This window comes from Macrosteles quadrilineatus, unplaced genomic scaffold (genome assembly GCF_028750875.1).
Source record: "Macrosteles quadrilineatus isolate MER2022 unplaced genomic scaffold, UCM_ALF_1.0 Scaffold_1__1_contigs__length_201487025, whole genome shotgun sequence".
NCBI lineage: Eukaryota > Metazoa > Arthropoda > Insecta > Hemiptera > Cicadellidae > Macrosteles > Macrosteles quadrilineatus.
Genome location: NW_026542594.1, coordinates 46,377,686 through 46,391,915, shown reverse-complemented (window position 1 = coordinate 46,391,915; position 14,230 = coordinate 46,377,686). Strand labels below are relative to the sequence as shown.

Genomic DNA, 14,230 nt, shown 5'->3' with positions numbered 1-14,230 from the left:
TCAAATTCATATATATATATACATATCTATAAAAATAAAATTACAGCTTTGTCTGTACATTGCTTAGAATCGTGCAGTTTTTGGTTATTTTTACGTTTCATAGCCTAAGAAAGCCGAAACGAGTCTTATCTCAATTTCTGTCTGTCTGTCTGTCTGTCTGTTGTCTGTTTGTCCATTCTGTGATTCCGTCTGTAACGCCAAAATGTCATTTTACGCGGCATACTCCTAGAAAACTAGAGTACCGATCACGGTTCTAATCATTTTTCTGTATTTACTGGATTGGTGAGTGTCTTTGGCTATAAAAACATGGCCTCGCTTCTTTGAAAACAAAATAACAAACCATCAAAAACCTAATTTTGTTTGATTTTTGTAAAATTTCCTCCCAGTGTTTACTATTACATTTGATTAAATAACGATCAGCTGTTTGGATTAGTTCTCACTTCTAGCTGTCACTGATATGTTTACATTAAAATTTGTTTACAAATACCGCAACCATTTCCGATCAAGTTTTGTTAGCACATATCCAAACCAAGTGAGATTAAAAACGTTGACTTTACTTAACCGGTTTAATTAATCGCAAGTGCAACGATTGTTCTTGAGTTTTGATAACCGGGGTAAATACTGTGAATCTGTGTTGTATTAGTGCTGGGAAACTTACATTTTATATTAATCATCGTCACCAATAGCTTACAAAAAAGGTTTCCACTCATTGACGGCGCTTCAAGGACAGTTGTGTAAAGTGCAAAGTAAAAAATCACAACTGCAGTGGGTGATCGTGGATGTTGCTGCGATCTTGGAAGATCTTACTGATTTCGTTGTGATAGTAACAGAGGTTTAACTTACAGATGTAGCTAGACTCACTTTTCCAATGTGTCACTTTTGGTTTCTACTTACTTACATTTCGACAACGATATCGGTACTTTTTCTACTTAGGAAGTAAAACTACAAACGTCCAAAACCCCAGATTTGTGTGTTTTTGGTCACATTTCCTCCGAATGTTTGCTAGATATATGTCGTTTAGAGATTACGTAATCTTTTAAATAAGAAACCTTTGTTTAGATAAAGGTGGTTTCTTTAAACTGTCATTAATATGTTAACATTAAAAGTTGCTTAAAAATAATACTATTAATGGGAAATAACTTTGATTTTCAAAAAGTAAAAAAAAAAATTAAAACCAAGGGAGATTAACTTCGGAACTGCACCACATCAAGTGAAAGTTTTTTTGAGCAAACCATAGTGAGTTTTTAAAGCTTAACGTTGTTAACGTTACATGTTTTGTGGCCTGTGTATTTATTTATTTATATATTTTCCAACGGATTAACAGCTATAATACAGTTTGATTAGAAGGACAGTTTTAATTGATCGTAAGTACTATAGTTATTTTCTTAAATGTAAACGTTGGTTTTTGGTACTGCTACCAAAAATTCCTTAGAACCGGTGGTAGCAGTAAGAACCATTTTTACGTACAAACACATCACTATTTACAACTATAGTTATCGTTAGTGCTGCACCTTATTTCTTATTAAATTTAATTGATGTCTTACTGTATAATTTTTGCATTTTCTGTCTGGACTTCAAAATGTTAGTTTATGCTAAGAAAATTATAAAACATCAGTGAAAGATTTTTTTAGCAAACCATCATGAACTTGTAAAGCTTGGCGTTGTTAAAGTATACATTTTTTTTGGACTGTGTATTTATTTACTTATTTATATATTTGCCAACGGATTTACACCAATTTTACAGTTTGATTAGGCCTAAAAACGATTATCATAAAATTTTATGACACTATCAAAACTTTCAAATAATTATTTTGTTTGTAATTTGCTTCGGTTAAAGCGTAGCAAATCCCCTTATTCAATTCTGTATTTGTGTGAGTGTATGTTTGTTGGTAACGCATTAATGTCCTTATTTCTCAGTGTTTCGTGGAAAAGACAAGAGCACCTTTGTTAAAGAAAATTTCAACCCGAATAAAGTGTGCAGTAGTGAGGTTAAGGTAGTATTTTAATTACTTTTTTTTAGGGATGGACGAGATTGGATTTTTAGTTCCAGACGAGACGAGACGAGATTTTTTATTTCTCATAAAATTTCGAGACGAGATCGAGACGGGATTTCCCTTCTCATACACAACGGGAAATGCACGTTCAAAATTTTTACCTGATTTTGTAACATTGTTAGATGACTGTTTAAATACAAAAATAATGATAATAGGCAAGAATATTTACAATATTTTATTAAAAAACATCAGCATAACATTTTTTTATTAATCACGCCTAACTTATTAAAAATGCCTACGATTAGGAAACATAGTGATATCAGTTAGGATAGAGTTCAACTTATCCTAAAATAAAATAAATCATAAAATAAAAGCAATATTAATTTTTATAAAATAGTTACTTGTGTTGACTTTTTATAGTAATAAAACATTCCTCACACTGCTTACACTTAACAAAACTTCTCAAATGTTATTAAAGTAATATTTACATTTAAAGAATTAATTAAATAAGAACGCCTTCGCAAAGGAAACGCAACTACAACAAGCTCCTGTATTGCGGGTATTGCATTAACTTTCTGCAGGCGTTTTTAATTTTTTTTTTGTTTTTTTCGTCTCGATAAAAATCTTGGCCAAAAAGAAATCTCGTCTCGTGTAACAAGATTTAAAATTTCCCGAAATTTCGAGACTTGACCATCCCTACTTTGTTTTAACCAGTGTGAAAAGTAACTTTCAATTACAGGCCTACCTAAGGGCTATTCCTCATAGATCAATAAAGCAATTCCTTTTATCATTAGATATAAAATATGGACTAACACGATCGGGTGACATTTAATTGCGAAGCATTCTTTTTGGCTTTGAAACTGTCAGATATTGTATTAGTGAAGGTTTATAGGCCTATATATTCCTATACGGTAATAGTTTTGCCAGCATATCTGGAAAAATGCACACTAAATATGCAAACCAACTCCGGTTCTGAATATAAGGTTTCAACTTACTACAAGATTCCCGTACGTAGAACGGGCACACAACTAGTATATATATATATATATATATATATATGTGTCCGTTAGCGCGATAACTCGAGCAAAAATGATCCGATTTTGATGAAATTTGGTACAAATGTGTAAACCTACCTTTATTCGAACGAGTTCGCGATCCAGCATAATCGGACCATGGGAACGGGGGTTTATGAAGGGTTTTATGGGGTAAAAATGGGGTTTTCCCATTTTTGAACCTAAAAACAAAAGATTTTGCAATTTCTTTTTAAACCGTTTTGTAGAGCTTAAAAAAATAAATAATTTAGTATATTGAAGCGCTGTTGTATGCCTAACGGTCACGGAGAAAATTCTAAAATAGTGTTATTTAAAAGTCCCATGTTATTCTTATGGAGAAAATGAAAATTGTTGTAGTTTACTTGTTTATGGATGTATTGATAAAATTTGGCAAATTTATTTATTTCATCCTATAGGCCTACTATTGACGTATGGTCAAAAAACACTTTTTATCTTCCCCGTAGCAGCAAACCTAAGCACTCGTTAAATATCTAATGTTATTTAAATAGGGAATAAATATGTCTTATTTATAGAAATATTTTAGTAAAAATGTAATCGGACAAGTTGAAATTCGCTTAGTCTGCAGGTTTGCTGCGGCGGGGGTATTTTTCATTGTAAGAAGCTTTATAAAAACATACATTGTATCCAAGTTATCCTGTAAAAATTTATTTTACATTTAGAAATAAATTGTTAACTTTGGGTTTTGCTAAAGTGTATATGATGAGTAAAAGTGTAAAAATGTTATATTTCTCTGAATAATAAACAGTAGTTGAAAAAAGTCTTTTATTGCAAGTATTCTTCTAACCTAAACTTATAAAAAAGTTCTTCCCAAACAATTTCACTAATAGGATTAAGTTATGTTCATGGGGGCGGGGTGGGGGGAATTCTAGGTGGTGCTGATTAGGGTGTTCGCTTAACTCTGAAAAATATCTAGAACCGGCCCTACGAATAGCCTTTTTTTGTTTGATAAGAATATAATCCAAATTGGTCTTTGATGTTGCTCCATAAATAGATATTCCATAATATCGCCTGAGACTGCCAGAATACAGGTTTTTATGGGATCGTGCAGAAGATCCTTTCAAAAGTAATGTTTTTCAAAAATGTATACTTGCTTTCTGTGAGCAAGAAAAAAAATTTGTTTGCGGGCGGTACAGTGAGAGGTGGTGAGGGGGTAGCTGTGGACAGGCGACTGTTTTGTGAGTACAGGCCGATCAAAATATATTCTGCGCCACCCAACCAGGTTGTACAGTCCACTCAGTACTCGACGCACTTATTGACAAATTATTGCACAGCACGTAATTAAATATTGTTTTTAATAATTTTTGCAAATCGAGTGTTTGAAAAATCATGTGTAAACGCAAACTCCCTGTGCAACCAAATTTCAATAACAAGTATTAGAGCTGTTCCTGGTCTTGAACAACTCATGGATGAGTAAAAAAAACCCAAACATATTAAATAAACATAAATAAAAAAGTCAAATCGTAATAAGTTCCACAAGTAGAAGGACTAAGAATTGTTTCTTTAAAAACCAAAATTAAAAAATTCCCTGGTGAGTTTTGAAGGAATATATTACCGAGGAGTCCACCGTAGCCACAGCCAATGTCAGCAAATTCAACTCTCTTGACTTGGTTGTTCTCTTTGTCATCTGAATGGAAGAAATGTGGGTACAATGTTGACCAATCCATGTCATCTGGAGTAGCTGGACTGAAACAATAATATTGATTAGGTCTGTCAAAATGGTTTCAAGTTAACAGTTTGAAAATGAACCTCATTAAACAGGGGTGCCTTTCCCCCCCTAGACTCATGACGCACCCACCCCCCCCCCCCCCAATTGAGCACAAGCCCCCCCCCACCATAAATGAGGTACACAACAAATGAGAAACTTAATTACCCCGCCCAGCATTATTTGTCAAGCTAAAATAAGTTTTATAGGTACATTTTTTTAGATATTGAAAATTCAAACCCAGTTAATCTATATAAATAAAGTTATAGTTTTGTCTGTACATTGCTCAGAATTATACATATTTGGGTTATTTTTACGTTTTATACATTAAAGAAGTTGAAACATGTCTTATCTCAATTTATGTCTGGCCCAGAAGGCATTTTACGCAGCCTACTATTAAAGAAAACTAGAGTACCGATTGTGATTCTAATTGTTTAATTGTATTCACAGGATTGGCGAGAGTGTCCTTAGCCATTAAAATATGGCCTCACTATTTTGGAAATAAAATAATGGACGATCAAAAACCCAATTTTGTGTGCTTTTCTCGAGTTTTTTTCTCCATATTTACTACATACGTCATTTATGAAATACTAATAATCTGTTAAGAGAACACGTCATATATGAAATTACGAACAGCTGTTTTGATAAAGATTCCTTTTTCTAGCTGTCACTGATATGTTTACATAAATGTTGTTTACGAATACTGTGTAGGCCCTAGCAATTTCCGATCACGTTTGTAAGCAAATCCAAAACCAAGTGCGATTAATAACTGTGTGGCTTACATAACGGGTTTGATTTATCACGGGTACTAATATGTAACTGTAAATTAAATTAAATAACTAGCCATCATCCACGTCGGGAACCTGAGATTCTGTGTGTATCAAGTTGTACTTGAATTTTGATTACCGGGAAAAGACAGTGAATCAGTGTTGTACAGGACTGGAAAACTTATCTTTCTATATAAATAAAATTAGAGTTTTATAAGTCACCTCAATAAAAGGAATTTTTTATTGCCAGGATATCTACATATTAATGTTCATAACATCCACTTAACGAAATAAAATATATATACATAAATATTTCACCTTTTTTAGGAAACATGACCCAATTTCCACTCTTAGGAACAAAGTAAGGCATACAAATAATAATAGTAATAACTTTTGGTTTTTACATCTGAACATTCAAGGTTTTTGTAATCATTCTACAGATCTGTGTTTTTTACTGGAGAATAGTAGCAACAACATAAAAGTAATATCTCTGAATGAACATTGGTTAAACAAATCTAATATTAATGTATTAAATAAGTTAAGTGGTTTTAAAGTAGCAGACTATTTTTGTAGAGACAGAAAAATTAGAGGAGGTTCAGCTCTTTTGTTATCTCAAGAAATTGAATTTAAAAAAAGAGATGATCTCAAGTTTTTAAATGAAGAAAATAATTTTGAATGTAGTTTTGTAGAAGTTTGTGAATGGAATACATTATTTATTTCAATCTATCGTATACCAAATCTAGACATTGATGACATATTTTTTGAGAAATTTGACTGTCTTTTGTCTAAACTTTGGCATGAGTCTAAGTCAAAAAACATTTTAATAGCTTCAGACCATAATATCGATCTTCTAAAAAACAATAACCGATCAAGAAGTTTACAATACCTTTGTTATCAGTTTGGGTTAAAATACCACTTTTTTCAACCAACAAGAATAACTCCAACCTCCAAAAAAACTTGTATTGATAACATATTTTCTAACATGAAATTGATGTCAGATAAAGCTGAAACCCAAATTATCAATGCAGGTGCATCTGATCATGAAGCAATACTATTATCACTAGCTGACTTAAAACCACTCCCCTCTTCAGCTTTAAAAAGTTCAAATATTTCTTTTAAAAGGTCATTTAATTCAGAAAATTTAAATTATTTCAAAAATAGTCTTATTGAATCAGATTGGAAATTTAATCCTTTTGAAACTGTAAATACAAATTATAATAGCTTTTTAGATTGCATCCTGAAAAATTGTAATCAAGCTTTCCCTCTTAAACAATCAAAATGTAATTCTGTTAAACATGCATGCAAAAACTGGATTACACTTGGTATAAAAATATCCGCTGAAAGAAAACGGCTTCTCCATATAGAGTCAAGATGGAATAAGTCTAAGGACTTCTAAGATTATGTAAAAACATACAGACAAATATTCAAAAAAACAACTGAACTCTCTAAAACGAAATACAATGATCACTACATTAAAAATTCTCTTAATAAGACCACAGCAACATGGGAGATTGTTAAGAGACAACAAAAGGAAAAATCTGAATTACCTTATCATGTTCAAAACGATTCCTTGAAACTTACACATTTAGCTAATAATTTCAACAACCATTTTCTATCTGCACATACATCAGTAGGGTGTAGTCCTAAAGCCAAAGAGGCTCTGAATTTTATAGATTCAAAGTACTACAAAAATACATTTAAATTCAAATTAATTACCGAATCAGAAGTAAGGAAAATTGTATTTTCCTTAAATAACACAAGATCTGTCGGATGGGATCAGATTCCATTGTTATCACTTAAGCATGTAATAGATGAAATACAAACTCCTCTCTGTAATCTCATAAACCAGTCCTTAATACACGGTATTTTCCCAAGCAAACTAAAATACTCAGAAATTTTACCACTCCGTAAGAAAAATGATAAAAACACTTTAGAAAATTACCGCCCACTAGCTATGCTCTCAAGTATATCTAAAATATTCGAAAAATGTGTTGACCTACAATTGAGAACTTTTTTAGAAGATAATAATATTTTTAATGATTCCCAATTTGGATTTAGAAAAGGAGTAAGTGCTCAACAATCAATGACTAAATTAGTAAACTGTGTTGCGAGTTCCTTGGATGGATCTCAGAAGACAACTGGAGTTCTGTGTGATCTAACCAGAGCTTTTGAATGTGTTCATCACAGTTTGTTAATAGACAAACTTGAAAAATATGGAATAAAAAACAAGGAACTAAATTGGTTTTCTACATACTTGAGGGATAGATATCAAAGGACTAAAATTATCAAATTTGGACATACTATAAATTCTAATTGGAAAAAAGTTGAAGTTGAAAAAGCCTCAGGGATCAATATTGGGCCCCTGTCTATTTCTTATTTATGTAAATGACCTACCAAACGTGTCAAAGATGGATATATTTCAATTTGCTGATGACACAATGCTGTTATGTATGGGACCCAATGTTGAATCCCTGCAGCACACAGTAGATACAGAATTGGCCGCTTTAAGTGACTGGTTTAGAGTAAATGGGCTCTCCTTGAAAATGGACAAGACTCAAGTAGGCTAGTTAATTTTCGATCAGATCATAGAAATAGTTCAAAACAGACCACTTTTACAAATCATCAGTTAATGTCTGAGGAGACAGTCAATTTTTTGGGTATTCATATAAACAAAAATCTTGACTGGCTTCCTCACATTGACAAACTACGGAAAACACTTTCTTCAGCACTATTTTCTCTCAAAACAATTTCTCAAGTTACAGATACTAAAACTCAATTAACAGTTTATCATTAATATTTTTCATCTTTAATGTCATACGGAATACTTGTCTGGGGAAATTCTTGCCATGGTAAGAAGATATTTAGGCTTCAAAAGAAGGCACTTAGAATAATAGCTAAAGTACCCCGAAGAAGTCCATGCAAAATCATCTTTCAGGCTTTTAGCGTTTTGACATTTTATGACCTGTATATTTTAGAAGCATTATTTTGGGTATTCAACAATTTGTCCATTTTCAGGGAGGGTCACACAAACCATAGGTATAACACTAGACATAAGAACCTAATTAAGCCCACTAGCCATAGATTATCACTATTTGAAGCATCACCTCAATATATTGGACCAAAATTGTATAACTTGGTTCCTGATCATTTAAAAAACATCGCAAATCCAAAAAAGTTCAAACAAAAATGTAATGAATGGTTACTGACAAAAACATTTTATTCTTTAAATGAATTTTTAAGTGGAAATTGGGAGGGTTAAGTGTTGAAATTATTTTATTTAGAAATTTTACTATTTAGATTTAAGTATTATTATGCATTGACAAATGTCCTGTCATTTTATGATGTAATGGCATTCTGTAAATAAATAAAAATAAAACAAATTTTCAGCCTCTTTCTCTTGATATAACGATCCGCTCTCCCTCCCACATAATCGTTTTGGAAACATCACAGCTCCTTATGATGAAAATGAAATGGAAAAATGACTTCAACTTCAACGCTTGCGCCAACAATCGTCTGCTGCGTTTTACACTTTTGTCTGCTGTGCGCTATGTTACAATAGATTTCAGATACAACAGCTGGGGAATTATGACGATATACAGTAATGCTCAGTAAACTGTGATTGAGTGATTAGTAACCATGGTAACTTTAGTAAGGCTGTGATTGGGCAATGAGTGGGCCTAAATGGCGACTTGTTGAATTTGTGTATGAATTAATTGAAGAGAAACCTAATAAAAAACAGAAGAACAAAGAAAAAGAATAACAAGATTGTTCTCATTACATTCTTTTTCAAGAGTGTTTTTATTATCTCTAATTTAATTTTACACTTTATGACTTTTTTATCTATACACTTTTTAGCGAATTTCCCTATAGGGAAGTAGCTATTAACATAGGTGGCACGGTAAGACCTAGGCCCGGGACTGATTTACTTTTTCATTTTGATGTCCCCAGTGGCCAAAAACACCATTCGTTCAAATTTTTATATATGTCTATACCTATATATATATAGATTTATTATTATTTTCTTGCATTTTTAGGGCTAGATATATATATATATATATATTGTATTTGATATTGTTCACGTTTAGGGCTACTGTAATTAATATTAATAAATAATACACCATAGTACCCTTTTTTTATTTTTTTTTATTAATTATTTTATTAATTAAAATTAATTGTACAAAAAAAAAATATTTAAAAAAGGGTACTATGGTGTATTATTTATTAATATATATATATATACGTCCGTAAACGCGATAACTTAAGTAATTTTTGTCCGGTTTTGATGAAATTAGGTTTAAAGGTGTAAGGCAAGATAAACTTGAATGAGTTCGCAAACCAGCATGATCGGACCATGGGACCGGGGTTTTACAGGGGCTTTTATGGGGTAAAAAATGGTTTTTCTAATTTTTGACCCTCAAAACACAAAATTTCCCAATTTCTCTCTAGACCTTTTTAAAGAGCTTAAAAAAATAATAATTTAGTATATCAAAGTGTTTTTGTACGGTTATTGGTCATGGAGAAAATTCAAAAAATTGTAAATTTAAAATTCCCATGTTATTCTTATGGAGAATATTGTAAAATGTTGTAGTTTGCTTTTTTATGGATATATTTTGATCAAACAAATTTATTGGCAAATTTATTTATTTTATACTAAGCTATTAATCTTTTACAAAAAAAATACACTTTATTAATTTCCTTGTAGCAGCAAACCTAGGTACTCATTAAACCTAATGTTTTTAAAATAGATTTAATTGAAAATCAATTCAGACAAATGGAAATTCGCTTAGTCGGCAGGTTTACTGCGGCGGGGGTATTTATCTATCAATTCCTATGTTGTGATACAGCACCTACAGGTTGCCTATCGGTTCGATACTCGGCCCAGATTTGTGGAACGCTGCCTACGACAGCCTTCTGAGATCTGAGATGCCAGAGGAGACCGTTTTAGTTGGGTACGCCGATGACGTTGCAGCCCTCATTGCTGCACGCAACGTTGAGCTAGCCCAACTGAAACTGAACAAAGTCATGCGCGTTGTAAATGACTGGATGACTGACCATGGTCTGACACTCACTCTAAGCAAGACAGATATCGTCATCCTCACAAAAAAAACGGATTGAAACCATCGTTCCGCTACGAGTTGGGAACGTAGTTGTCCAAACGTATACTCTTTTAATATTTATACAGGCCTCTCCGCCAGAATCAATATTACCGGCTGCAGACGACATCACGAGTGGTGTCCAATTGTTTAGAGATGCCCATCCTCAGTCAAGTCCTACAAAGTCGGGTACAGAAGCCAGCACAATACCACAGAAGCCCAATTGTACGACTGGGGAAAAGAAGGTAGAGTGTATTTGAAATAAGATATAATAAAGTAAATCGGTAGTTCATAACGCATTCTCCCCAATAAAGGTTACTTCAAAAAGGTTATTCTCTAAAAAAATATACACTTTCGGTTATCTTTACTTTTGACATAATGGTCCAATATTAATACTGTTTTGTGACTGGTACTGATAATTTTAGGTTAAAATTAATAATCCGTTACATAAAGTTACTAAAATTATATACTAACAAAAGTTAAATCACTATTTTATACGGCAAAGTCGTTTTATTCTTTTTAGATCCCACCTACACCAACCAAATTGCGACTCCGACGCAAGATTAAGGTACTCCAACAACGACTGAAAAGGAGGGAGAGGAAAATTAAAACAATGAAAGATGTTATTACACTACTGAAAGAAAAGGTCAATGCCCCTGTAAAGCTATTAGAAGTGTTAGATGATAACTTTTCTGGCTTCCCGTTAGAATTAATTGTACACTCTTTGAAAAATAAGAATGAAGCTAAATGTAAAAAGAAATATTCTGAAAAAATGAAGTAGTTCGCATTAACTTTATATTTCTACTCCCCAAAAGCTTATTCCTTTTTGAGGAATAATAAATTTTCATTACCTAATCCGTCAATCCGTCAACATTAAGGAAATGGGTAGGCAGTTTTAACTGCATGCCCGGATTTCTTCAAGAGGTGTTTCAATATTTAAAAAAAATGTCAGTTCTTCTCCATGTTTAAAAGATGTTAACCTTGTATTTGACGCAATGAGCATTCGAAAGCAAATCATATACGATCACCATGTAGGTAAGAATTTTGGATATATTAACTTAGGTAATAAATTTAACGGAGGTGATTCTGAAACTTTGGCTACGGAATCATTAGTGTTTCAAATTGTAGCATTAAGAGGATGTGCTGTAGGTTACTTCTTCATAGACAAGCTAAGCTCTGAAGTCTTATCTAAACTAGTTAAGACGTGTGTATTAAAGTTGTTTGAAGTTGGTGTTCGAGTCCATAATGTAACATTTGATGGGACAAGTTCAAACATAACAGCATTGAAAAAGCTTGGATGTGAATTACAAGCACGTCCATTTTTTTATGTAAACCACAATGGTATGGATCATAAGGTTACAATAATGTTAGACGCTTGCCATATGCTGAAACTAGCTAGGAATACTCTAGCTGATAAGGGTACAATTGAATCTGTGACAGGAATTATTGATTTTAAATTTCTTCAAAGGCTCAATTCCCTATGAAATGAGGAGGGTCTTAGTTTAGCCAATAAACTGTCCGACAAACATATATTTTTCAGAAATAGGAAAATGAATGTCAAACTTGCTGCACAGTAGACTTTAAGTTCAAGCGTTGCCGACGCGCTAGAGTTTTTACTAAAGAATGACCATCCTGATTTCATAGGTTGTGAGGCAACAATTGAGTTTTTGAGGATTATTGATCAATTGTTTGATTTTTTGAACAGCAGGGATCCATTTGGGAAAAATTTCAAAGCACCGATACGGAAGGACAATTTAGAGTATATAAATGGTATGCTACAGAAATGTTTGAACTATTTAAGCTGTTCGAAAATTGAAAAAGTTCCTATTCTCAATCATGCCAGGAAAACGTTTGCTCTCGGCTTCATCACCAACATCCACACGATAAATATTTTGATGAAAAGTTTATTAGAGGAGCATGAATTTAAGTACATATTAACGTACAAGTTTTCTCAAGACCACCTGGAATTGTTATTTTCCTTTATAAGATCTCAAGGAGGAAATAACAATAATCCAAATGTGAAACAGTTCCAGTGGGCTTTGAGAAAACTTATGTTTCGCAATAGTGTCCAGCCATCTGATAAAGGCAATTGCTTATCATTTGACTTCAATCAACAAAGTTCTGTAATGAGCTTCAACGAATTATCCCAAGTAGTTGGACATAGTGATGAATCCGATAATGCTGATGATATAGAATGTATGTCATACATGTTATTTAAAATTGGACATGAAACTAGACTTTCACTTTTGTGCATGTTTGGAAATGAAATATGAAAAATCATCAAACTTAAATATGTTTGATTTTGAAAATATATAGTACAATGTCCTATGATTTAAAAAAATCAATAAAACAACACTGGCTTATTTAATAAATGTTCACAAATTATAAAAATGTGTTTGTGATAAAATAAAAAATGTATTTCACAATGAAATTAAATCTTAACAATTCTTTAAATATTTCCAACGCGCTGAGTTTATCCGTCCGGCTCGAAGTACCAAAAATGTGGGGAATTTATGTTAATTAGAAAGCAATGTGGACTGTATTAAAGTAATTTTGAATTGGATACACTAACCTTTTGTTATTAAACTGATGCGTAGACTGGGGGCCCCCTTTGATGAATCCTGAAATGCTATAATGTTGATAAGTTCACTTTTTCACACTATATGATGTTAAAAAACACTTCAATTGTCTTTATAATAAGTTATAAGCCAGCGGTAAATATTTATGTTGGTAAAGAGGTTTATGGTATTTGAAAATGTAGGAGAAAAGGCATGTTAAGTCCTCATAGCAACAGGACTTGCCCAAGAGTGTGCCACTACTCTACTGAAGGAAGGAGTTGGTCATGTGATACATATCAGTGACCAATCAGAGAGCTAGTCTTGAAACCATTGGGGTTTGAAGATACTGATGCACTCTATGAGGAAAACATTTAACTATTTGAAATGGTATTTAAATGGAGATTGTGGTGAAATCAGTTACATATTATTAGAGTGCATTAAAATTAAAAATTAATATAAGAATACTTAGAACAAAACAGTATATATATTTGACATACCGGCCCCCTTGAACCGATCCGGTTCAACAGAAAAACAAGAACCATGCATGATTGAAATATGAGGAATAAAAATAAGGAAGGGGGTTGGTAGCCAGAGTTATGTTAGGTTAGTTTATAGGAAGGCGGGAAACCTTAACTACAGGTCGTGTTAAGGTTTTTGTAGATGTCTTGATTTGAACGACTCTTACAGTGCCATCTTGACCAGGAGAGGCTGAGATGATTCGACCAAGCATCCAAGCAAGAGGTGGAGTATTGTCTTCATGAATGATTACTAAGTCTCCGATCTTGAGGTTTTCTTCTGGAGTAATCCACTTAGATCGTTCTTGGAGGGTCTGCAGATACTCTCTATGCCATCTGTTCCATATGTGTTGAGCAAATGCGTGCACAAGTTTCCACCGTTTCAGGCGATTTACAGAGATATCCGTGAGATGAGGTTCTATTAGAGACGTCAGAGGTCCTCCTGTCAGGAAGTGTCCTGGAGTTAATGCTTCAAGGTCAGATGGGTCTGCAGAGAGTGGTGTAATAGGCCTTGAATTTAACATTGAC

At 32.9% G+C, this 14,230-nt stretch overlaps 1 protein-coding gene across 4 annotated transcripts in view; it reads right to left on the bottom strand.

Moving 5' to 3' along the window:
• The window catches only part of LOC128982902 (tRNA (guanine-N(7)-)-methyltransferase), a 152,902-nt gene that overhangs the window by 80,010 nt on the left and 58,662 nt on the right, over positions 1-14,230 (bottom strand). For all 4 annotated transcript variants that reach the window (XM_054401964.1, XM_054401963.1, XM_054401965.1 and 1 more), the window contains one exon: positions 4,620-4,750. In XM_054401964.1, coding sequence (XP_054257939.1) covers positions 4,620-4,750 — 131 coding nt within the window. The remainder of the gene's footprint in view (positions 1-4,619; positions 4,751-14,230) is intronic.